Source organism: Anguilla anguilla, chromosome 2, assembly GCF_013347855.1.
Source record: "Anguilla anguilla isolate fAngAng1 chromosome 2, fAngAng1.pri, whole genome shotgun sequence".
NCBI classification, from domain to species: Eukaryota; Metazoa; Chordata; class Actinopteri; order Anguilliformes; family Anguillidae; genus Anguilla; species Anguilla anguilla.
The window spans coordinates 38,174,800-38,200,459 of NC_049202.1; the positions used below are offsets into that span (position 1 = coordinate 38,174,800).

At 48.9% G+C, this 25,660-nt stretch overlaps 1 protein-coding gene across 4 annotated transcripts in view; it reads left to right on the forward strand.

Annotated features, from left to right (window-relative positions):
- Positions 1 to 25,660, forward strand: part of svild (supervillin d) — a 61,873-nt gene that overhangs the window by 16,854 nt on the left and 19,359 nt on the right. For 2 of the 4 annotated variants that reach the window (XM_035404542.1, XM_035404541.1), the window contains exons 3-8: positions 8,211 to 8,245; positions 10,720 to 10,781; positions 14,018 to 14,127; positions 16,085 to 16,259; positions 17,802 to 18,388; positions 18,691 to 18,826. In XM_035404542.1, the coding sequence (XP_035260433.1) occupies positions 8,211 to 8,245; positions 10,720 to 10,781; positions 14,018 to 14,127; positions 16,085 to 16,259; positions 17,802 to 18,388; positions 18,691 to 18,826 (1,105 nt within the window). Of the gene's footprint in view, positions 1 to 1,499; positions 1,675 to 8,210; positions 8,246 to 10,719; positions 10,782 to 14,017; positions 14,128 to 16,084; positions 16,260 to 17,801; positions 18,389 to 18,690; positions 18,827 to 25,660 lie in introns of those variants that run through there. The other 2 variants (XM_035404544.1, XM_035404543.1) reach the window with 2 other exon arrangements.

Genomic DNA, 25,660 nt, shown 5'->3' on the forward strand with positions numbered 1-25,660 from the left:
AGATGTATTTTATGGTACAGACTCTCAGACACAAATGAGAGTACTTTCAATTCTGGGCAAAAACAAACATGAAACCATAAACAAATACCTCAGAAAGTCTCAGGAGAGGGAGTACAGGAAGAAAACAATCTCGGTTACAGGAATAAGCGTCTCCTTTACAGATTGTGAAATTCACTTTTGCCTGCTCAGACATTTTCTCTTTTAATCTCCCGGGAAATGAAAAGGCAGAGATCGGACGTGTTGAGTCATGATGGCTCTCGGGAATAATGCTTTCATTTCTAGCTTGTGTGTAGAGGGGAAATACTAATGCAGAAAAGCTGAGGGACACCTGAATGTGTCAGATATCTGGGCTTCTAATTAAGCCCTCCTGTGCTTGATTTACAATTGTACACGTAACACATGCATGCGCTCACTAGGGGTGGGCGGTATACCATTATTAACATGAATACTGGTCTGACGCATGGATTTTCCCATGTCGTAGATATTGTGGCAAAAAGTTTTGTTAAAAAATTAAGTTGTTGTACTTGACCGGTGTAAAACTGAAGCCTGAGAATGTGTTTTGTTTGGCATTGTCATTGTTAGCTTGACAGGTGAGCAGAAAATGTTCCAACGAGTGCTATCTAGCTGGCTAGCTAACGTCATCAAATGTAGTTACAGATACACCTAGAAAGCTAGTTATTAATGACATTTAGGAATTCAAAACAGTGTATTTAATCCTTTGTACCAAATAACAAACCATTTGAGGCACAGCATCCAGGCAGCTATCCACAGCAAAATATAGCCTAACACCTAAAAGGTCGAACTTCACAAGCTAATAGATATCAATTAGATTAATGAAAATTACACCATTTGGCCACGTTGTAGTTTCTGTTTTGTAACAACATAATTTTAAGTTATTTGAACTGAAACAAATTTTAATTGAATAAGTTGAAAGAAGACAACACTGAAATACTCTAATTTACCAGAAAAGATTTTATGCTTTATATGACTTAATATATTTTGTCTGATTTCATTTTAAATTTGGAGCAGCAGTTTAAAAAAGAAGTTCTATAAAAATATTATTGAGTAATTTTTTTATTTATATAATTCAAGGTATGATCCAAAATTCTTAAAAAAAAATCTTCATTGTGGTATCGCATCGTTTCTTCGCTATGACAGCGTAAAATATTGTGATATGAATTTTAGGCTATATTGCCCGCCCCTAGCGCACATTCATGCACGTATACACACAGCCACATCACACAGGCACGCACACCCAAGTTGACGTAACCTTACTTGCCGAACCTTTTGAAATCAGGGCGTGCAGTCAGAGGGCTGTCTCTCACTGACGCGGTGCACTGACAACCTGCCGGACCAGTTGTGGCACACTTCAGTTCACTTCACTCGGCCTCCAGCTGTTTGCACACAAGTCAGTCGGCGCCAGGTGGTTGGGAAGGGGCGGGGCTTACCTTTGGCAGGTATGTGGGGAGATATCTATCTGGGCCAGCTGGTTGGTGCACATTCAGTGAACCCTGTCTCCAGTGATGTCGCGCACCGTCCCAGACGTCAAGTTGGAAATGATTTTTGGCTTTGTAGAGGATCGCTGTCTTTGCATAAGGAAATTCTGATTCCTGTGATACGCTATCTACATTTGCTTTTGACATCTGAACTATTTACCAGCCTCTGCGGTTGAAGGTAAGCTCAGACTCAGGTTGTGTTTGTCCAATGCTAAGTTCTGTTTGGAAACCTGTTCTGCAGTTGGCTACAGCACAGCTTGTTTTCATGGGAGAGTGAAAGTAAGGCCAGCGTTGCCACATTGCCCTGCTAATCGCACAAGATGTAAATGTGCTGTAATGCTAACCGACAGCTGAGAACATAGCATGATCATTACAGCATGCGCTCGGTTTGTAGTCCACAGAAACCCCCCAGCATGACAAAAAGTAATTATTGGTCGTTCCATGGTGCATTGTTGGAAGTGTTTGTTTTGTTTTATTACCTCTGGGCACAAACATTGCACAGGCCCCAGCCAGCTGAGTGACCTTCTTCCTGTTCCCACACTCCACTCTGCCCAGCCCGAGAGGGCTGTCACTTTGTGTCCCTGTGCTGAAGGCATCTTTGTCTGCGGTGATTTGGTCGCCCTTCGAGAGCCAAGCATAATTTCCCGCTCTGTGAAACCTGCACACTACTTGTAAACGCCAGTGATTTGTGGTGTTAGAACGGACAAGTCACTCACTCACTCACTTTGTCATCCAGAAACAGACTTTGAAAAAAGAGCTTTGAAAACCAGAACAATGTCTATTTCAATTTATTTGTCTTGTTTTTTTTAAAAAAAAGCAGTGGTCTTCCATTTCTCCTTTAGTGAAATATAAAACTGGATAGTGGTCTAAATTTTTCTCTTGGGTTTCTTGAGCAAGTGAACTCACCACCACCCGCCCCCTCCAGGCTGTGGTTCCTTATACATACCGCCTCCTTATACAGCTGCTGTGACCCCTTGGGTCCTCCTTTGCCAAAGGCGGTGTGACTGCCGGCCTGTGTGTGTGTGTGCGTGTGTATGCGTGTGTGTGTGTGTCTTTGTGTGTCTGTGTGTGAATGAGTGTGTGTGTCTGTGCGTGCGTGTGTGTGTGCGAGTGCATGTGTCTGTGTGTGTGTATGTGCGTGTCTGTGTGTGAGTGAGTGTGTGTGTCTGTGCGTGCGTTTGTGCGCGTGTGTATGTGTCTGTGTGTGTGCGTGCGTGTGTGTCTGTGTGTGTCTGTGTGTGTGTATGTGCATGTGTGTGTGTGTGTGGGATGCTTAGGGAGGAGGTCTCTGTTGCAGCAGGCTTGGACTGGACATTGGGCCATGGCAGGACTGTATGTATCTCCCTACTGTCCCACAATCCTGTCCCCTGCCTGACCATTGACACAAAGGGGATGGTAAGCTCCAGCAACCCCAACAGGAAGGGTGGTCACACATGGTCAGCCCAGTTCCTGGAGCATCCCCTTCTCAGATTCTTGTGCCAGTTAAGTCCAAAAGCAACAAAATTTCATGAGCTTGTAAAAAAGGTTTAGCTCTGAAAACTGGTGCTTTGTTTAAGTTTCAGTGTGTTACATTTATTGAAATGTGAGAATGCCCCAACATGTAGGAAGGTTATGAGTTTTTAGAAGGCTTGAATTTACAGCTGGCATGGAGGATTGTGAATGCTTGGGGAGTTTTTAAAGTTCTGGCAGTGAATCAGTTTACTCTGGGGTTTTATCAGTTTTTTTCTAATGAGCCAGCCCTGGCATTTGGCTTCAGACCACTGTTGGTCATGTCTGGCTGAATCTCTTCAAGTGAGTCCTTGATGGTTGACCCGCTAAATCGACTGTGCTTTGTCACAAGATAGCATGGAGTGGACTTAAGGACAAACTGTTTGGTTTTAATTTCCAAAATGACCATAAGTGGAACCAAACACCCAAAAAAAGAAGAAAGAAATAAAAAACCCCAGAAATAATAAAGTGGAATTTTGCTAAGGATAAAGCTCTGGCCTAAGTTTTCACATATTACCAAAGGAACAGTTTCTTTTGACATGAAGCAATTCAACACTGGGAACAATGCTCTTTTCTTTCTTACTTTCCTCATTTCCTGTAAAACAATACATTAACTTGAACTTTAACCGCTTTTAACTTACAGTTGCTGCTTCGCTTCACGCGTCAGCCAAAGACGCTAGTACTGCTTTGTTTTACAACATCTCCTTGTTTCTATGTTAAAAAAAACAATTTTTTTAAACTTTTAGATTACATGACACTTTGCACAACTGGCAAATGACCATTTCTCAAGTGCATATCATTATTGATGAATGGTGTTGGAAAGTGGAAAAAGTGTGATGAAGTGGGCCCACTCAATTTCAGCACACACTGTAGCCTATATGTCAAGAACTTTGATTGACCAACTTCATCACACAATCTGTATTTCATTGGCTTTGATTGGCCGTCCCTGGGCCAATGCTATTACCAGGGTTTTTCCTGGCTCAAAAACAGGGTACGGTGGTCATTTTGTGTGGGTGGGTGGGCGCGTGCGTGGACCGTTGTTCGGCCTTCACTGGCTCGTCTAGCCCTCTCACATTGACCCAACAACTTCTAGAACACAACTGATGAAATAAGATTAGAATTGGTCATCAGAAAGGCAACCACCTTAAAATTGTCTATGCAGGAAAAACCCCTCATTACTAACAGTCTGTCTGCTGTACAGGATGGCTTTTCTCTTTCAAGCACTGGGGTGTTCTTCAGGGGAACATCGCGTATCCTTCCCTGCCGAATGGGTTGTTTTTATTTCACTTTGATTTCCTTGGGTTTCAAGTGTGGCTAATCGAGCCTTTGAGGTCTGGCTGTTTGGCCCCCTGTCCTCCTCCATCCCCTTCATCTGTCTTCACTCTCGTGGGGCCGAGAGGGGAGGCAGCTGTTGGCGTTGGCGAACCATAGATGTTCCGCACGCTTCGCGGGTATTCCTCTGCGCGTCCTCGCGCTCCGCTCCGTCAGAATTATTTCCTCATACATCATTGCTAGCAAAACGAAAAACTTTATTGAAGCTCACGGGACTTTTTACGAAGACATTGGCATTCGGTTGGAAGAGAGCCTGGAGGACAGATGGGCAGATGTTTTCCTCTCAGGCGGGGTGGGGAATCTCGCTCGAGGCAGAGGTGAAGGCCCTCCACTTGCTCCCTTTTTTTTGTTCCGCGACGGTCCGCGAAGCTCAGAAGCGGTCGGGCAAACCGCTCTGATCCCGCCCGGGTGACTTCGCGCCCGCCGCGCGGAGAAGACTCTCCTGCGCTCCCTCCTCGATTGATCTCCAGATGTTTCCGTTCCCCGACGTCAGAGGAGGCTTTCGAGGGGGCCCGCGGACGCGACCCGCTCAAACGTTTCCAGTTGTAGAATTCACTCCTTCCCCCAGCCCTGAGGTTTTCGGACTGACGTGCGAGCGTTAAACACGTCCATCCTCGGGCCGCAGCGGGGACTTGGATGTAGAAAATGGGGGTTTTTTCAGCTCAGAGCTGCTGGGCTCTCAGGTGGGAGTCATGAACAGAGGAGCTATAGCAGGGACAGAATGGGCTTTTCCATACAACGAAGGGCTAGGACTTCCAAGGCTGATTCTGGTTTTTGGAACACGCTCACAAATTTTATTTGATTCGCCTGTGTTTAATAATTGCACACACATGTACTACCAATGCACTACCACATCATCACTCAATTTAAGAGTTGATATAAAACTATCCGTATTAGAAATATTTAATTTTTCTGCTTGCACAGCTTTAAAAGGTCTTGACTGTGATATGCAGACTGCATGGAAATTCATTCTCTTTGGCCCTCGAGCAGTTCGCACAGCACACTGACATCCTTGTAGTCAACTGGGCTTACACGTTTCTCAGACGCCTGAGTCTGCATGTCTGTGTGTGTGTGTGTACAGTTTATTTCTTTCTGTTCTCTGTCTTCTCCGTTTATTCAGTCTCTCTCTCTCCCATTCTTCATTTTTTCATTGTTGCCATTGGTCCTGTAGCAGTCAGCGGGAAAAGGTCACCCATGGCTCTTGACCCTTGACCCTTGACCTGGCAGTAAGGGTTAGGCCACAGGTGCGACGGTGATGCCGATTAAGCTGCTGCCTCCCTGTGGCTCCTGGCGAGGGCGCCAGGACCGCCATGCTCTTCAAGAGACATAGCCAGTCACAGCCTACAAGGCTCTGAAGAAGCGGACAGGGAGTACGTCAGCAGCCAAAACCCTGGACTGTGGTACAATGCCTGGAGCTTGCCTGAGTACGCCTGACCCAGCACGGTTCCCTTGGAGGGGGAAGGCTTGCTCTGTTTGGCATGAATTTTGCGGTGACCCGAAATGTTTTTTGTGCTGTGCTGATTGAAAAAGAAAACATGGTGGGGTCATGTGTTAATGTTTTTGAGTGCTGCATGGTGTTTTATGACGGTGTGTTGTTTTAAGATTGCATTCTCTGGTTCAGTGTTATTGATGTTGAACTTTGTCCCGCCACTGCTGCTTGTGCAAAGTTCAGGGCACTTGTCTGTGATGTTAGTGCACTAAAGCCGCGTTTCCACCGAAATTACCCGGAACTTTCAGTCCCAGGAACTACTTTACCAGGAACTAAAAGGTTCCTTCAGCCAATGGTTGTCTGCGTTTCCACCGGGGTCTAAAGTACCGCGAAGATTAGGCAAATTAGCCCACTGACATATGAAAAAGCGACGTTGTCGTCGGTCCATCTGTCATATGATTTCTTCTGTAACCCCATACTACCACCGAAGTAGCCTACATTATTTTCTAATAACCGGGACAGCCCGGAGGGGTTTATTCCACTTATATACAACGGGTTACCAACAATGACTATATATGGTTACTTTTGTATTTATTGATTTTCATATATCCTCTCAAACACATTCATTATGTTTTTATGCGAACATTCGCTTTCATGTCTTGACATCCGAAGCGACAGAATGCATTCACATTTATATGTATAACTGGCAACAACAGCAGAAAACATGCACACGTTGTAAACAATTTGCTGTTTGATTACTTTCTCGTCGTCAATTCCATATAGGCTAATCGCAAAATGACAAGAATAGAACGAAAATTCGGACTTGCGTGAAAATGTAAATTAGTAGTGATACAGCCACCGTTTGCTTTCCTTCGAAGTTACTGCTAGCCGAGCAGCGAAGTGTGCCATACAGATGCGAACCATGCACCATAAATTAGTCCATAGTCTTCCTGGTCTTTTCGTGGAATTGAAAAATGGCAGTAAAATTGAGTAAAATTACGGCAGTCTGTTATTTTACCCTGAAAAAAAGTGCGGAAGGTGATTTCCAGTTTGCTTGTACTGTATCACCAATGTTAATTACGCAGAACTACCGCATACCTCACGTAACTGTATCAAACGTTTTGAGTCAATTACAACGGGCTAACAAAGAAAATCCGGAAGAAAATATTCAGCAACCGAATTAATCCGTTTGAATGTTTTAGTACGTAATATACTGCCCCACCACGAATGCTTAGCATTTTATAAAACGAATACTAAAGCAAGAAAAGAGCAGAAGAGCACACGTTATAATTCCAAGACGTTGGCAGGCTATAACCAAAAGTAGGCTACTGCGCCGCATAACATACAAGTTTGATTTGAAGTTATTATGAAAATAAATTGGTTTGCGCCTGCTTATTTTTAAACATGGCGCCTGAAAACAAAAAACACAAAAAAATTGCTGCGAGTAGCCTACTCGACCAATCAGAAATGTTCAGCGCTGCAAGCTCCACCCAAAAGGTTCCTGTACTTTCGGAAAGTACTACCCCCCGAGCAGGAACGTTTTGGGGGGTAAAACAAAGCCCCCAGAACTAAATTTAGACCCTAGTTCCTGCGGTGGAAACGCACTGAGTTCCTCAAAAGGTTCCTAGTTCCGGGGTATAGTTCCTGCGGTGGAAACGCGGCTTAAGACTGGCCTGTGTCAGTGACTGTTGTGAATGTCCTCCATTATGCTTTTACTGTAAGCTAAGGAGGCTGGGTGGAAATGACTCTTCAGTCATGCTAATTAGTCTGGAAAAAAGAAGAACTGTCTCTTAGTGAGCACTTAATGCATTAGTAGGATGTGCAGCTTTTGAAAGGACTAGGCTACCAACTGGAACTGCAGTACAGTACTGCTGCACCTGCAATAAGCAATTGCAACAAATTTTAGTTTAAACTAAGTGTCTTCATACTGTCATAGGGACACTATTCTCTTTTCCTTATTTTTCTAATGTGTATTTTTCTGTTGCTCTGATTTGAGTCATTTTTTGTCTGTTTATAGGACCCACCGCTCTCTTGGTGCAGCTGATTTTCCTAATTTTTCTGCAGTTCTAGTGCTGAGTTCTGTGTCTGTATTTGGGTGACTTTTGTTGTGATAAGATATCCTTGGAACTCCTGTGTGGAGCGATGGCATTCAGTGTGAAATCCGAATGGGCTGTGTTCATGTGGGTCAAAGTTCCCCTTGGCCCTGCGGCTGCGAGGCAGCCCGGGATGGGCGTGCGCACGTAGTTCCTGCGCGCAGACGTCACCGCAGCTCCATGTTTGCGGCGTTCATTCATTCACTGACTGTCGCTTTGCCTCCATGCGTTTTTGGTGACCTTGTCTGACTCCGTGGGGGTTGGGGGCGGAGACGGGGGGGAGGGTCAGAGCAGGTTGGCGCCTGTCCTCCTTTTGTCTTCTTGCGTCTTTCGGTTCCTAATCACATTTTATCTCTTCCTTCTTTTTCGTAGCTCATCGGAAACCCAGGAAGGACAGAGGCCAAGAGGTAAGTCTGTCTTTTCATAAAGGCTCCCTTGTTAGACACAAATCTGTTTCCTCCCCTTTTGTGCGGAACCTGTTCCCTGTAAGCTGATAGGCCGGATGACGCTGGAATAAGGGTCACGGAGCGCGGCGGTGCAGCGGTAAAGCCAGGCAGGTGTGGCAGGTGTGGTCCTTCGGCTCGGCCTCGGCTGGTTTTTGCCCAGAAGCGCATAGTCATGCATAGTCACCATAGTCAGACTCTTCTTTCTGACGTCCTGCGGTTCTTCCACATCAAAGCGTAGAAAGTGTCCGCAGGGCCGTGTGGCGTAGTGTTTGCTTGCACAAAGCGCATCAAAGGCGGGGCTGCCGGCCGGCTCGTCAGGGACAAAGAGATGCTGCCCGGTGCTGGGAGAGGAATTTTGGGGTTAACGGTGTCGGATCTGCGTTGCACCCAGGAGCACGCAAACCACCTGCTCAAAAAAGAGAGAGAGACAGAGAGACAGAGAGACAAAGAGAGAGAGACAGAGAGAAAGAGAAAGAGAGACACACAGAGACTGAGCGAGAGAGAGAGAGACAGAGAGATGGAGAGAGAGAGACACAAACTGAGAGAGAGATGGAGAGAGGGACTGAAAGAGAAATGAATGATGGAGAGAAGGAATGAGAGAGAGGCAGAGGATGGAACCTCAAAGTGATAAGGACAGGATGTGGAAAAACAGAGACGGTGAAGCCATTTCAGGAGAAGCCATGCTTTGGAAAAGCCAGGACAGTTAGAATTCAGATTTGGCTTAGATGTGGGTTCTGTCAAAAGCCTCCTGTTGGCGTGGGCGTTTTTCACTTTTTTTAGTATGGGAGCCAAAATGCTCAGGAGCTCCCCAAAACTGCTTAAGCAACTAAGTTGTTCCACTTGTGCTGGCAAGATGTAACTGTGATAAATGGAAAGTACTGGTAGAAGAAGGAGCCTTTGACATACTCACATTTTTCTCCCACGAAACCTGCAATTTAAGTGTGAATAACTGCAGGCTTGCACTAGAGATCCCAGTGGATGCAGGGAAATTTTCCCATCATCTCTTATTTCACCCAATCCATGGCAGATGGCTGCACCGGAGCAGGAAGGACCCGTTGGTCGAGTAGGGGGAAATGAGTTGGTCTGGGAGGTCGAGAGAGGCACTTATGAAACAATTGCTAATCCTGAGCGGCCTCTGTTTCCACACCTCATTTGCTCCCAAGATTTCTGAAACGTAGCAAACAGCCTCGGAAGGGAGGTCAGAAGCACTCCCGAGTGCAATGAAACACAGTCCTATATAGACGGTGCTTTTGGGTGCCTTTACCTCCAACCGGAATGAAGAGATTTCTCATTCATGCCAGTCAGCCTCCTAGTGTTGAGGGTGGGGGACCGCTTGTCGATGGCCCCCTTTTGATGTGGGACTGTGGCGCTCTTGACCCTGGACTCTTGACCCTTCGGAGGCTAAATACCTATTCTCACACCTTGCTGTGAATCTCAAGGCCCTCCCTTCTCCCAGAGTAGAACGACTGACTCACGGTCTGCTACGGAAGGGATTTTAGCCCCTGCGTGAGGGGTTGTATGAGGCACCCTGATGACAGAATGACTTACTGTTAGCCTTACAGGAAATTCCCGCAAAACTCATATAAGCCCCAATATGTCATCGTGCTAAATTGTGAGCCTCTGAAACACCTCGAGATTACATTCAGACGCCTCAGATCTCCCAGGAGGATGGTTACCGGGAAAAGTAGGGGTTTTAGACATTTTTAGCTCCACAGCACGTGGAAACATTGAGCTGGCTCAGCATTATTTTGACTGTATGGAATGTATCACAATACAGGGGGCTCTCTCCCCTGTGCAAATATATGTGAGCCTTACAAAAAAACTAAGCAGCGAGCCGTAACAAAAAAATGTCATCATTTTCAGACCTGCGCATACATAGATGTTGTTTATTATGGTTTTGCATGGCGTTACAGTGGTCTGTTTCTCCGTTGTGGCCCTAACCTATTTGGGTTTGTGTGGAAGGCTGAGGTTGTTAAAAGGCAGCCAGTGCTCTTAATGGAAAGGATTAGACAAGGATCTGTTTGCTTCAGAATTACTGGCTTTACTGTCTGAAAGTCTCATTCTTGTAGTTTCATCACCCTGCTCTGTGCATTTTCCTCCCTGTCCTGGCTTGAGAATGTACTGATTGTAATTTCAGCTGCTCGAAAGTGCGCATTTTATTGAGTGGAAAGTCTGACATTCAGTAAAGTAAACTCGGCGAAAGGAGAAAATGGAATATGTCATCTCAACAGCGTGGCTGTAGATGGGTGTGACCTACATTTTGATGGACGTACTGCTAAAAAAACCAGCTGCACTTGGCTAGCGCTGTTTCCAGATGGCATTAGAAACCCTCAAAGGACCGTTTTAGCCGTCTTTGACATGCCTTCCCGTGTTTGTGTGTGCTTAAGGCTCTGCTGCGTCTGTTTGTGTATGTGATGTGGTCGGGTGTTTTGCAGCCGATGTCAAGACGGGTGACAGAGCCATGTTCGGCACTGCAGCCAAGACGTCTCTGCTTGAAGTAAGTAAATGCTGCTGGCCCTGGGGTCACGAAACAGGATCCCGAGCTCCTGCTTCGGACCTGTTCTCTGTCCTGCGCCTGCACAGTCCACCTCTTCCCCTTGCACAGTCAACCTCCTCCCCTTGCACAGTCCACCTCTTCCCCTTGCACACTCCACCTCTTCCCCTTGCACAGTCAACCTCCTCCCCTTGCACAGTCCACTTCCTGCGCCTGCACAGTCCACCTCTTCCCCTTGCACAGTCCACCTCTTCCCCTTGCACAGTACACCTCTTCCCCTTGCACAGTCCACCTCCTCCCCTTGAACAGTCCACCTCCTCCCCTTGCACAGTATACCTCCTGCCCTTCCCTACACTCACAGAAAAAAAGGTATGTTTGTCACTGGACTGGTACCCTATAGGTACATAAAATTGTACCCCTAGCCAACAATACGTAATTCATTTGCGTCTTTCCTGCCGTAAAAGGTACTTATTAGGACCCAAATGGGACATTACTGTACTCTCATTTCAGGGGACGTTTTGGAAATTTGTTCACTTACTGAACAAAAATGTATCTCCACTGTACCTTTATTTCTGAGAGTGTAAAGGTTGAGATCCAAAATGTGCAACACCTATGCTTGGCTGATTTCAAACCAGGACATACCTTTTCTGAAAGTGCTTGTGAAAGACCTTCTCCCAACACAACATTGTTTATACAGGTTGCAGTTTTTGTGTCTTGTACTTTGACATTTTTTTGGAGCGTCGGCTTGTTTTTCTGTTTTCCTTTTATCACGCTAAAGCTTTATCGCCCGCTAATTTTGTTTTCATATCCCTGCGGTTACCTGAGAAAGTATAGAGACCGGCAAGCTGAGGCAGGCTACGAGATTAGGAATGAATCGGTCTTTTGGAGAAATCCAGCCCAAAAATCCCTATGGGACTATGAAGTCACTACTTTGTCTGCACTTCTGTCAGCTGCAGTATTGTTCTATGGATACAGAAAAAATGTCCCGTGTGGTTTAATGTATTCTTCTGCTAGATGAAGTTTTTCTACTGCCCCCATGTCAGGCGCAAGGGCACGAATGAGATGCTGGGTGAGGCGCGTACAAATTTAATTTAGTCTTTGGTACCTTAGCAGAATCTGGCGTGAGTGAAAGACTGCGACGAGTGTGTGTGTGTGTGTGTGTGAGAGAGAGTGTGTGTGTCTGTGCGTGTTCGTGTGCACGTGTGTGTGTGTGTGTGTGTGCGTGTGTGTGTGTGTGTGTGTGTGTGTGTGTGAGAGAGTGTGTGCATGTGTGCGTTTGCGTGTGTGTGTGTGTGTGTGTGTGAGAGAGTGTGTGTGTGTGTGTGTGTGTGTGAGAGAGTGTGTGTGTGTGTGTGTGTGTGTGTGTGTACCTGAATGCTGGGAACCCCGTACTCCTAATTCCCCTGGGCCCTCTCCCCACGAGCTCCGCGTGCCCTATCGATCTGACGCGAATTACACTGACGAGGTGTCGGGCCGGGAGACGAACGAGGGCCCTCACGGCCTCGTCCTGGACGGCGGCCAGGCACTCCTGGCGCGGGAGCGCCGCCGTTAATCCTGCCAGAGCGGTCCCCAGAAATGCAGTTTTGCTCTCCGATACGAGAGCCGGGCGGGGCTTTGAGGTTTACCGGCAACGCTGGGCTCTAGCAGCAACGGCTCCCTGGGTGTCCTCTAGTCTGGCCCGAAAGCCCCCCGAAGGTATGATGTCATTACTGCAGGAAATGAGGTGGGCGGAGCATCGGGGATCCCGTTTCGCACACTCTTTATGACCCTTCTGACGAGCGCCGTGGGGATGTCATCACACGGTGCGAACGGTTTGTCATAATTAATCTCACGCAGGCAGACGTCGCCAACATTTTAGAGCTCGTATTACAATACTTGTACATGTGCTGAACATTCATACCTGCTGTGAGTAATGGGTAATTTGTTAAACATTAAAGATGAATTGTCAGGATTGTAGAGAGTGATGAGAATTTCTCCCTTTCACTCTTGCATTAACCGTTTAAAGTGTTAGGTTTTTGGAATGTTTTTTCAATATTCCAAGTCAGTGTTCTAGAACTCTGTCGCTTTCAATTACCAGTAGTGGTTGTTACATCAGCATTAGAATGTTGCGTTAAGAACATTCTAATAACATATTTGTAATCTTGCTCCTTAAAGAGTTAATATGCTTGTTTACGTGTTGCTCTCTTGAAGTATATATAAGGTCAGCTCTCTTTAGTCATGCTTTGTCTGTACATAAGCATCTGTACATAGCTCCCAGGATGCTTCTGGCTGGCAGGCAGAGTTACAGAGGTCCCGGCAGATTGTGTCTGAGTGAACTGCGGATGAGGCGTCGTTGCCCTCTCCGCCCTCGCACTAAGCCGTCCTCCCCATCCCACAGCGGAGCGGCGTGACGAACTCGGTGCTCCGGCGATTTATGGAAACGATTTGCGCTTGTTGATTTCCACTGCGCGCGTCTGCACACTTTGTACGCTGCGTTTTACGAGGCTCGGAGAGCGTGGAAACTCTCTGGCCTCGTTAGCGTAGCACGGGGCTTCCCCACGTGTGCCTGTGAAGAGCGCTCCGGTGCCGGGCAGGCCCGGGAGCCAGAGAGAGGGCCTCCTGGCACGCCCGCGTTTCCTGGGCTGGGGGTTGGCGGCCGGGGATCGCCATGAAACGCTGTTGCGCGCTCCTAATTAGAGTCACCTGCGAGGCCGGCGGTAACCGTACGCTTCCATCTGGAGTCTGGTTACAGTCCGCGGGGCCCACGGGAGGAGGGTTCCCTGTGCGCCTCCGTTCCGGAGGGCCGCTCGCTGTCCCAGGGCTGGTCATTTATTTAGGGCCTTTTGGAGCGTTGGTCCCCCTGCTCTTATCCCAGTCCTTTCTATTGCCACCCGTGGTAACGGAGTTAGCTGGCCTCCTGCGGAGAGAGGAAAAAAATCTGACCCACAATGCCTTGCTCTCTCCCTCATCTGGGCCAAAGCAGATCCTCTGTTTCCTCCAGTGTCCTTTCAGGAGAGGAAACGGTGCTTTCCCAAACACTGGGTCCCTCTCCTCGTAGTTATTCACGGACGTAACCTTGATGCCCTCTAATGCCCTCTGGAGCAGTGGAAACATGTCTCTTCTAGTTGTCCGCACTGCCCGGGGCCAAACTGGTATGGGGCGGGTCGGGGGAAACAGAACTGGTGTGACTCGGGAGAATTACTGTGTTGTGGAAAAAAAGGCTAAAAATACACCCCCTCTTTTGTTTCGTACGTCCCCAGGAGCCGGAGAAGACTTCCGCCGCTGCCTGCGAACCCCGCCCCCGGCGTTCCAGCGAGCACCGAGCTCCCGCGCAGCCCGACTCCGACGAGGAAATGGCGGCCGCTGCGAGGTTGGTGGGGCTTCAGGGGTCAGACGCCACATGGGCAGCGGCTCTGAGAAGAAAGGCCGAACTCAGGAAAACGTTTAAATGCGCCCACGTACTTTCACTCATCCTGTATAGAACTGTTGGCTAGATTTTGGGTATAGAAGACTTAAGAATTAGACCTCTGTTCCATTGGAATCTTTCCATCAGTGTAACAATGTTTTCCCTGAACTAGCCAGCTAACTTGCTAGTAATCACATTACTTCCCGATAGAACAACGTCGTTAGCGTTAACTTGGCTTACATACAGCGAACAATTGAAATCATGATAATCTGGTTGAAAGTTGAAACCAAAAAAAGTAGCTGAACTAGTGGCTAGTTATGTAGTTAGCTGAACATGAAACAAATTTTGTTGAGGGTACAATGACGGAATCCGTATATTGTTTGCGTTGAGTCTGTCAGTTGGAAAGTTCAAGCCGTCAGCTGTAACAGTAAACACTGTTGTGTTGGTTGGTAAACATTTTGTGTTGGTTTTGTGAACTCTCTGTGACATCTGCCTTCAAAGTGTGTCCCAAATTCATTGCCTTTTGAGGCTCCTTTACCGTTGGGATGCCGCCTTCGGAGGGAGCTGCCTTCTAAGGGTGCAGGCAGCGAGGCAGCTTCCTTCATATTGGGACGCAGCCACATTCACTGTTAGTGATTTCTTGCATATTGAGCGGTTCCATTCCTGCCTGGCTGTTAGCAGGGGGGCCAGTAGACTGCGGGAGTTTTAAATGGGGTATGAGTTCTGCTGCTGGCGGAGGCTCCGGCCATCAGCTCATACTGCGGTGTGAGTCAGGGGAGCGGCTCGTCTGTCAGATAAGCATCTGACAGGCCGGTGGGCTGACTGCGTGGGTCGCCTAATCCCAGCAGGACTCCTCTCTGACCCGCCTGGCATCCGCTCACCCAGACCACCTCCAGGCCCCGCGGGCCTCGGATCACCCCCCCCCCCGCCCCCCCCCCCCCCCCTCCCGTCCCGGGGGGCGATCAGGGGATTAACCGGCCGACTCGCCGGCTTTGATCAGCGCTCCGCTCCCTCTCCGGGCCGACTGACGCCTCCGACCGAGATTCCCGCTCGTCGGCCTGGCGAGGGAGCGGACAGACGTCTGCCGGTTTTCGGAGCGCGCGCATTTTTGAGCCCCGGCCCGCGGGACCCTCCCGGATTCTCCCGTTTTTGGCGAGGGCGTGCGGCCTGCGCTGGCGTGCGTCGGTGGCTGCAGTAAATCACACAGGCCGCGCCGCGCTGTGATGTGAGAACGCAGCCGCGCGCCGAGCCAGCGGCGTAGACGGCTCCAGATAAGACCGAGCGCTAACGGCCCCCGTATCCCCCACCCCCCCCCCCCCCACCCCCCCCGCCCCCCCCGCCCAGCAGCTCTGCTCTCAGCACCGTGCCGTTCTGACGGCTGCGGAATTTCCCTTCCTTCTGGCTTCTCCACACCGCGCGTTCTGGATCTAATTACGCCGGCGGCCAAACGTTAGCGCTTATTTTCCCTGCGCGTTGCAGATGGAACGGACAAACACAGCCGCTGGATCAGTCGCTGACAGTATCGGGGCACACCACGGGGCCTTTGAGTGATGGAGCCTCAGCTGTCAGGCAGCCATGCTCATTCTCTCTCTCTCTCTCTCTCTCTCTGTCTCTCTCTCTCTCTTTCTGTCTCTGTCTCTCTCTCTCTCTCTGTCTCTGTGTCTCTCTCTCCCTGTCTCTCTCTCTGTCTCTCTCTCTGTCTCTGTCTCTCTCTCTGTCTCTCTCTCTCTCTGTCTCTCTGTCTCTGTCTCTGTCTCTCTCTCTCTGTCTCTCTGTCTCTCCGTCTCTCTGTCTCTGTCTCTGTCTCTCTGTCTCTCTGTCTCTGTCTCTCTGTCTCTGTCTCTGTCTCTCTGTCTCTCTGTCTCTCTGTCTCTGTCTCTCTGTCTCTGTTTCTGTCTCTGTCTCTCCCCCGGATGTGCAGTCCCCCCAAGGCGGCGCAGTCGGACGAGGCCGGGGCAGAGCAGGAGGCGGGGGAGGGCGAGGTGGAGGCTGTAATGGAGGAGAGGCAGAAGGGAGGAAGCTGCAGCCCACAGCCCGTCACTACAGAGGAGGAGGAGGAGGAGGAGGAGAAGGAGGAGGAGGAGGAGGAGGAAATGGTGAGACCAGGAGCAGGGAAGGATGAGCTCCATAACACTTTCTCTCAGGAGCTGACCTCACCTTCCTCTGCTTGCATGTGGACACTGTGTCATGTGCATCCTGTGGGAATGTGTTTTTGTGTGGGAAATTGTCATTTGTGTGTTTGTGTGAGATCATATGTGTGCTTGATGAAGCTGACCTTATGCTCCTTTGTGTGTCCGTGCGTGTGTGCATGCGTGCATGTGTGTGTACTCGCTTGTGCCTCTGCTTGTGCTTGTGCATGTTTGTGTGTGTGTGTGCGTGCGTGCGTGTGTGCGCATTCATGCACATAAATGCTGTATGAAACAGTGTAGCCTCAGCTGCTCCCTTCTGTCACTTTGACGGCCAGGCCACACATTCACAATCACAGCCCCCTGTAATCTCACTGCATCTCAAAACAGCGGAGGCGCATCCCCCCCCCCCCCCCCCCCCCCCCCACATGCCCTACCCCTGCTGCAGACGGTGCGCTGTCCCCATTAGAGCGTGCTCCTGGTGTGCGTTCTGGTTGGCTGACTCTACCCAACCCCCCACCCCACTCTGGCAGCCAGCAGACAGGGGTCACGACTGGAGTTCACCCTGTCTCTCATCCTCTACTGAATGGCAGCCGCAGATACACCCCTTATACGCACCAAGGCTTCTGTTTTGTGATCTGTTATTTTTATTGAGGCATCTGCAAAAAAGATAAGACTTTTTACTCCCTTTAGTGGTGACATCCACCCCCCCTCCCCATTCCACCCCACCCTAGACAGATCACATTACAGAGTAGAACATATTACAGTTGCATATCAGGAATTCAGATCATTCTAGTTAGATGCAGCTGATTTGCAGGCCTGTAGTTTCCTGTCTTTAGCCCCATGAATCTGGACAGTAGACATCTCCACGCAGATAACTTCAAGGAAGGAGAGAATCCAGTGGCAGTCAGAGTGTTCAGGGAGTGTCTCCTATTGTACATCAAGAACCCCAGATAGTTGCCCAACATTTATACTCTTTTGCATGCACATTTTATTGGAAACAATCTTTTTTTTGTTTTCTGAATGAAGCAATTATATGAGCATACACACCAAGTAGGTGACATGCATGGCTGATATAAATTAATCATTCAAAAACGCATGTGAGTTTGCAGCATGTGACAAATTAAGTGTAAATACTGAACACAGAAACCCTGGGGCCATATTTTGTGACACATAAATAGTCTAGTGTCTATTGATGTCACAGAAATACTTTATAATCCCCTGCAGATCCCTGTGTTCCCCATAGATACATGCTCTCTTATTGCCAGTCATTCCATTGAGTTTTGTCATGGTGGTTTTAGAGGAAGAACACCGTAATGCTGGTGACAAGTACAGGTCGAGCCAAATCCAGGGAACTGGGTGGAGTCGCTGTGTTAGAGTCTAAATTGGCAGGAAAATGAACTGCTAAGAAAGTAAGCAGCAAAGTTAAACTTGTGTTAAAGTTAAACTTTGTGGTGATGTCATAATTGAATGGACAGTATCGTCATCCTTTCCTTACTCTTCTCCCTTTAGGTCCAAAGTGGCCTTACCCCATTGTCCCCTCTGCAGTGGGGTGACCCCTTCTCTATGTCTGACTGCCTGCAGGCCGAGGTGGACGAGGGCCACCCGGAGCCCCGGGCCCCCAGGGCCGCCGTGCAGAGGCAGGACTCTGAGCCGCGCGAGATCAGGGGCATCCTGAAGAAGAGCCGCTCCACCAGCGTGGAGACAGACCCGGGCGAGGTCCCTGAGCACCACTCGCCCACAGACGAGCAGGCTGGCAACGGCCACCGGGGGACGCTGCTGACTGAGACTCACGATCAGGAGGAGGAGGAGGAGGATGAGGAGGAGGTGCAGGAGGAAGAAGTGGAGGAGGAGGAGGTGGACAGCGACGAGGATGCCCCTGGGGCACGTGGGGAGACCCCAGAGGGGTCGGAGGGCGAGGGGAGCACCCATTCCTCTTCTCTGTGGAGTCCGAGGGGTAGGAACAGCTCCTCCAGCTCCAGAGAAGAATTCTCCGGGAAGCTGTCATCCGAGGACCTGCCCCAGACCTTCTCTCTGTCTGAAGAGGGAGAGGACCTTGACAGTCTCGATGGCAGCATGAGCTCCTCCCTGAAAGAGAGGTATGGCCTGCCATTTATCCCTCAGTGATTACATTTTTATAATTCCCGATAATGTTTATTTCTGATACTTTCTAGATTAGTCAAGACCCATATTCCTGGTAGTACTTTTTGACCATGTCCATTGTTGCAGTGCCTTTGTTTTCTGAACATCCAACCCTTCGATGCATTTGATCTTAGAAGTTGAGCTTTCTCCTTGAGACGGTTGTAGGATCATTATGTATTATTGGGGCGGGGACTGGCCGTGCATGGGCGGATCTGGGTGTTTGCTCCTCCCTCTTAGCCCCGCCCTCTCTCCCCGGCAGGCTGGCGGAAATGCTGGTCACTGATGAAGACTGGAGGAGCAAACTGAAGAAGACCAAGCCCAGCGAGGTGATCCACTCGTCATTGGCTGATCGCTGCAACCTGCTACAGGACGCTGAGAATTCCTGGAGGAAGAAGGTACTGTCGGCCCCTGCTGAAGCCATAGGGCCCCCACAGTTACACAGGACAAGATGTACTTTCACACAGTCACAAGCGGTCAGTCATGTCTCAGTGCTGTGCCGTTCATAGAAGGGGACTACACAAATGGGGGAGGGTTCAGAGGGAGTAGTGGGGTGCCACTGTATGGAAGGACAAGTCTATGGATGGTAGTAGGGCAATGGTGGTGCTACCTGAAAGGGTGCTCGGTTGCCAGGAAGGGGGATTTTGGACCCAGTAGTGTCGTGTCTCTGGGTTTAACTTCTCTCCACTGCCGCTCACTGGTGTGCTCATAAAAATACAAAAGATACTGTTTCCTGAATCTCTCCTGACCGGGCTAGGGCTGTCACCGCCCTTCACTGTCCAGGCCAGTGTGCCTCTCTGTCTCCGTTTTGCATTGGCTTCATGGGAACGTGAGTGTGAAGGGATAGAATGCTTTCTACATGGAGAGAAGAGGTTATAAGTCTGCTTTCTGAGATACTATACAGTGATGCAATACCACTAACGCCCAATTGGTTGTTAATGTCGCAATACTGATCGTTATGTCGGAATGTGTTTAGGGAAGTATTAATTTCTCTGTGCTGACTGACTCAAAAGGACAGGGCTTTTGACTGAAACATCATATGTCTGAAATAATTCCATCACTAGTCTTTTCTAGGCCTGTGATGTAAATACATAAAAATGAACAGACAGAAGCCTTATTGCATTGTCTGTGGAGCAGATCTCCCCCTTAACAAAAAACCTCCAAGATCCAATTTGTGACCCTAATCCAAGCTAATTTTGAGTGAATCAGTCACTGTTGGTGAAAATTGAGTCAGTGACCCAAAGAGGGTGGATCAATAGCCTGATTTTTGATTGGTTGGACAGTGGACGTGTTATGCAGATGCACACTGGGGGAGGGGACTCAAAGCTGTGGGCGCTGGTCACAGTTGATGGGACATAGAGCAAAGTACAACTAGAGCTGTTCTTCCCCTGCCTTAGAGGAGAAACCACGCCCTCCTGTTGTGACAGCATCGTAGTTTTCTTTCACTCTCCTCCCCCAAGTTGGACCTGCAGCTACACCGCCCTCTGCCTCACCAACCCTTTTCACTTGAACCATGTTTGAGGGTCTAGTCATTGTGACTGCAATAAAAACACACATACTTCACAATTCTTTCACACATCTTGTATTACTGCACGTGTCCGTTCCTTGCGATTGTTTTCTCTGAGGGCTTAGTCTTTGCACTGTGGGTAATATTGTCCTTCAGTTTCCCTGAGAAGCGTTCCCTGTTTGATAGGTATCTGTTCTGGGTTTGGAGTACCAACGGAAAACAAGGGGTTGAGTCATGCGCAAATGGGAGAGCAGTCTCTTCCCCTCCCCCCAGACCCTTAGCCCACTTGGCCGACCATTGCAAGCCCAACCTGCCTCCCCTGGGAACGCGTGTTTTTCCAGGGGAGCCCGAAAAGAAGAATATGGCCTCGCGCGCGGGGAAGGGGAATTCTGGGATATGCGCTCTGGGTTGAGGGGGGTCCCTCTGAATACAATCTGAAGCGAGGGGGAAACAGGCACCCTTCTTACGGTCACATGGAGCTGAGCGGGAGCAGATGTGTTCTCTCTTTCTTCTCATGAGAAAAGCGGGCCTGTGTGTGTGTGTGTGTGTGTGTGTGTGTGTGTGTGTGTGTGTGTTTTCTTTTCTTTTTTGAGGGGGGAGGCAGGGGGTGGGTTGGTTGCTTGTTGCGGTAACCTTCTCTTTCTGCAGATGTTTGCTGTTAGTGGCTGTTTTATTGTATGATTTCAGTTTGAAATTTAATTTTGATGTAAGAGACCATTGAGATCATTTGCTTTACATGTGTAAGACATTTAAGCATCCTCAATTATCTTAAATCTTCTGGACTTTATTTTGGGGGCAGGGCCACCAAGAGTTTGATTTGATATTCTCACTTCACCATGTTAAGTTCAGCAGTTGTTCATATCAAATTATGTCATTTGGCAGCACAGTTGAGAAGACTATTATACATTTGTTTACGAATGAACTGGTTGCCTGGATTAAAAAGAAGTTACCTTTTATCTCATCCTGCAATTTAAGGAATGTACTATAGTTTGGAACTAGAGATTGTGAAATTAAATAAGAATTATAGAAATAACGAAGGGTAATGGAATTAAGTAATAATCCACTGATTCGTAATACAGTCAGAATTAGTACAGTGAGAATTTACCCATAGCTACTTGTAAATATGTTATCTGTTTGCTCTTGGCCTCCCCGAAATGTGTAACCACAAGATATTTAAAGCATGATGTTACACATGGATTAGATTATTCAGATTTCTGGTTCCATACGCTTTATTTAATTCAGTCAGTCGAATAAGAACTTGAAACACTCCCCATCCAACATTTATATTCTTACAGGGAAAACAAATTAATTCTGTTCTCCAGTCTTTGGACAGACCTGTCACGTCAGTTCCCCTCAGTTGACACTGATCAAATTGGATTTGTTTAACAAAATTTGTTGTATCTTGGCTTACCTGGGGGAGAGGGGTCTACCAGATGGAGCAGACTTGCAGAAAAATGGGAGAATGAGCTATAACTACTGAATCCAAAAGAGTTGGTCCATTTCTTTGAAAAGGCCTGTAGATCTACTCATAATTCGAGAAGTAAACAGTTCCAAGTAATGATGACCCTCATGATTATGCTCCGAAGTATATATAGATACGGAAGGCAGCGCTTTTGGGACAAAACAAGACTACAATGACCCTTCTGCATTGGGATTTGTCTCCTGATGTGTTGATGTTAGCCTTTTCAAAAGCAATTACATCAACATTGTGTTATTAATGGCAGCAAACAATGCATTATAATTCAATGGAAAAATCTATTCCAAAAATCATCTAGAAGGGAGCCAGAGATGTGTGCAGTTGGATCACATTTAACAGAAAAGCGAGTAGCAGAGCTAGGGGTGGCTCAGTCAGTTAAGGCACTACGCTGTGGTCTATGGATGAGCCCCACGGATCGAATCCGGACAGTGCCAGTGGCAACTGTGACCGGTAGCTGATAGGTCAACACGCAACTGGTGACTGAATCGTCCAGTGTAGGGAGGGTTCAATCGCTGCGTGCTCCATCGCTCTCTGGCAACCGCCGCTGGTCAATCGGGCGCCCCTTGGACTGCATGCCAAAGCCGCGTGTGAAAAGTCTTCCTCCAACTCGGCTCTGTGCGAGCTTGGCCGTGGGCTGCGGTGTGAGAAGAAGCAGGACAGTGACACCTGCTTCTGGAAGAGAACCACGGATGTCTATACGCTTTCGAATCGGCGGTGGATATCGCGCATAAACGCGCCTACTAATAGTCAGCTGGATATTCCGAATTACGGTGTGAATTGGTCAAGTTCAGCCCCATGGTGGGTGCCAAGATTTAAAAGGAAGAAAGTGAAAAGCCATTTGTCGAGACTTCCATGGCTCTCTTGAGATTTTGAGGTTAAATGCTGGTGACAGCCGGTCCCAAGGGTGGGACTGCTGGTGTGCCGCACGTGTCTTTCCTTCTCAATTCCCCCCTCTCCTTTCCTTTTCCATTTCTTATCTTGTATTTTCTTAAAAATATATATTTCTTTATTATTCTGCTAGAGATAAGCATTCCTTCTTCAGTCCGTTATGTAGGGTAACGGGTAGGAGAGGCTGCTGAGAGGGCATTTGCATAGGCATGAATGATGATTCTTAAAAACATAAATCTGCAAACATTCAGGTTTTAGTTTTTAATATGAAGCACATGTCGTCTGAGTAGAGATGACAGCTTAATTAAAAACATGAAGATCAACGACCTGCTCCCTTTCGCGTTTTAGCTCCTAAATGAACAGGCAGCTCTATCTGGGAGGCGCGCTGTGCTAAATTGGCTGTTCCCCTGTCCTCCCGTTCTGGAAAGCGCGACCGCCTCACGATGCCTTTGTATGGGCGTCTCAGCCCGGTACGTCGACCCGCCGGGACCCAGCGCAGTGCCTTCTGCGAAACGGCAACAAATCACCGCGCGATGCGGAAGAGCCAAGATGTCTGAAACTAATCTGCCTCCGCTCCCTCCGCTGTCGTAAATTATGAGTCACTCTTCGCTTTCCGCCGGCCTCCCTTCAGACCAGTTTAGGCCTGAAGGAGCCTCTGACGTCTGTCCAGCCCGTCTAAGTTTCGCGGAGTGCGAGACGCCTTTGGAGGGGTAGCGGTACGGTAATAATGACCTCAGGAGTCATTCCTCCGTCTTCTCTAGGGCCGCGTCTGTAACCCGGCTCTAGCTTACGGGCCGGTTACTCGAGTGCTCGTTTATCTGTTCCTGACGGAGTTCGCGGTGGGTTGTGTGTTTGTAGTTCCAGTTGTGGGTTCATGACTGCCCTAATGATGTAATTATGTACTCTTGAGATGGCATGGTTGGAGAGAAAGGACGTTTGCAGGGTAGGGGCGGGGGAGGGTGTTTTCCCTAGTGTGCCTGTGTCTGTAACCTTTTGGGGACCTTCTTTCCTTTCTCCTGTCTTTTTCCAGGTTGTTGTTTGTCTATTTTCCCCCTTCTTCCTGCACATACCGTTCCTCACTCGTCGGTCTTCCTGCCCCCCCTGGCCTCTCCCTCTGTGGGTTGTGCTTGAAATTTCCCATGATGCCCCTGTACACACCTTGTGCTGGGTAAGCCAGTGGACTGCATGGCAAGCTTTTCACGCTGTTACTGCACACACTGTCAAAACGAACCAGTATAAAGTTACTGAATACACATGCTGAAAAACAATACTGTTTCTTCCTGCCATTGTGAATGTTGCTATTTTTCCCAATTTGTCCACTGTTTTGTTGGGATTTTTTTTTAACCTTAGTTAGCCTCACTACATTTCTACATCTCTCATCTACCACATCTGTTTTTTGTTGTTGTTTGAGATTGTGTATCCCTGTGGGTAAAATGCCTTTCTGTTACTTTCTGTCACCCCTCCCGTCTATTCTCTATAAATTCTCCCACCCCTTTCCTCTTAAAGCACTCCCAGTGCGGTGTTCCTGACCTGAACATATAAACTAGCCAGTGCTCGTCAGTCGGCTACGCAGCTGTTGCATTGCAGGTGTGTGCTGGGTGCACAGCATGACGCACATCCCACCCTTGCCCCCTCACGTCTACCCCTCTCTGACCTCCTTCTCTGCCCCCCCCCCTCCTTCCCCCCTTCCTCCTTGCCACCCTGTGTCTGCTCCAGGAGCCTGTCTTCTCCTCCGTCTTTCTGTCGTCTAGCCTCACGAGCCGGTGTGCGGTTTGTTGCAGTTATATTCGGTGAGTTTGCTCGCGTCCCTGTGTGTGCTTTTCTGGCAAACCGACAAAACGGCGCGCGTGTATACGATACTGATTTTGTGTTGAATTTTGATGTCTTATGTCTCTGGTGTCTATACGATTTAATGTCAGAGGAAACCCCAGCGTGTCGCCCAGCACGGTCGGTTCCTGCAGTCCTGGTCTCAGTCCGCGCCTCAGAAAGGCTCTCCTGAAGTATGCGGTGTCATCCTGTCCCTTTAATTCTCTAGACTACAACATCCTGCGCGGGTTCAAGGCTGCGAACTCTCTCCTCTAGTGTCTCTCGGCTGAGCTATTTCCTGTCGCTGACGGGCCCCAGTTCTGGATCACAATAGCGCCAGTGTGTTGCAGCTGAGTTTATCTCCCCCCCCCCCCCCCCTCCTGTCGCCCCGCCCCTCTCCCGAGGCTACGATTGAAACCGCCGCCAGAGGCCCCGGCGACGCCGATCATTATGCGCTCTCGAGAGAAACGCCGCAGGCAGCAGCGCGCGGAATTTACGAGCGTTCTGCTCTTCCTGCGCGGCGCTAGCACCTGCGACGGCCTCGTATTCCAGATGCTGCGGGGCGCCTGGCTGGCCGCGCGCCAGCTCCCCGCCGCCCTCGCCCTCCCGGGCGACGGCGGGAATGTCACCCACCCCCCCCTATCGCCCGTTCCCTGCGGGTCCTGGCCTGCCCTTCGCTACCGGTGTTTAATTTAATCAACCGGCAAGCTAACAATAGCGAGCGCCGCGGCGCGTTTTGTTGCTTTTGTGCGGCTGCCTGTGAACTGCTGCGCCTGCCTCGGAGAGATCTGCGACAGTTCGTTTGTTTGCTTTTTCCGTGACGTTATGTGCTTTTCTCTGGTTTTGTGTTAAAGAGAGATATGTGAGGTTTTAAAAATGTGTAATGGCGGTATATTGTCTGGATACTGTGGGGTTCTTTTTGGGCTGCATTCAGAAACAAATGTGCCCGGCTTGACTGAAGATAAGGAACTCCGGAGACAGGATCTCTTTTTGTGTGCTTTTCTTTTTTCTATTTATCAGTGAAAAAGAGGTGTTCCCCTCTGGGCAAAAGAGATGGTTGAATTGCTTTGTCTGGCTCTTGCCTCCTGAAAACCACAGAGGCCCCTGCGGCAAGTTTACAAGTGGAAAAGGGCTCACCGTGAAAGAATGACGCGGCGACGTGCCTGTCTGTTTGCAAGAAGAAAAAAAAAGAACTAGTCGGAAATGTCTTTGTGATGCACGGTCTATAGTGTATCATCCTTAATTACTCCAAAATGTCCCCCTAGTATTCGGGCTGGCGGCCGCCCAACGCACGCGCTCGGTAGCTGGCTTTAACGGCGCGCTCCGGCGGTAAGAGGAGGAGCCCAGTAAAACCGGAGAGCGTCGTGTACTCGACGGGTTTCACGATCGCACGGGGGGGGGGCTTTTTTTTTTACTGACGCTCTGATGACGGCCAAGCCCATAAACAAGCGGGAACGTTCCACACGCGCTCACTTAGCGGCGGATAAACACCCACGGGGTGCTGTTTTTCTGGCTGAAGCGCTCCTTTCTCCTGGAATCCGCAGAGTTGGGGCC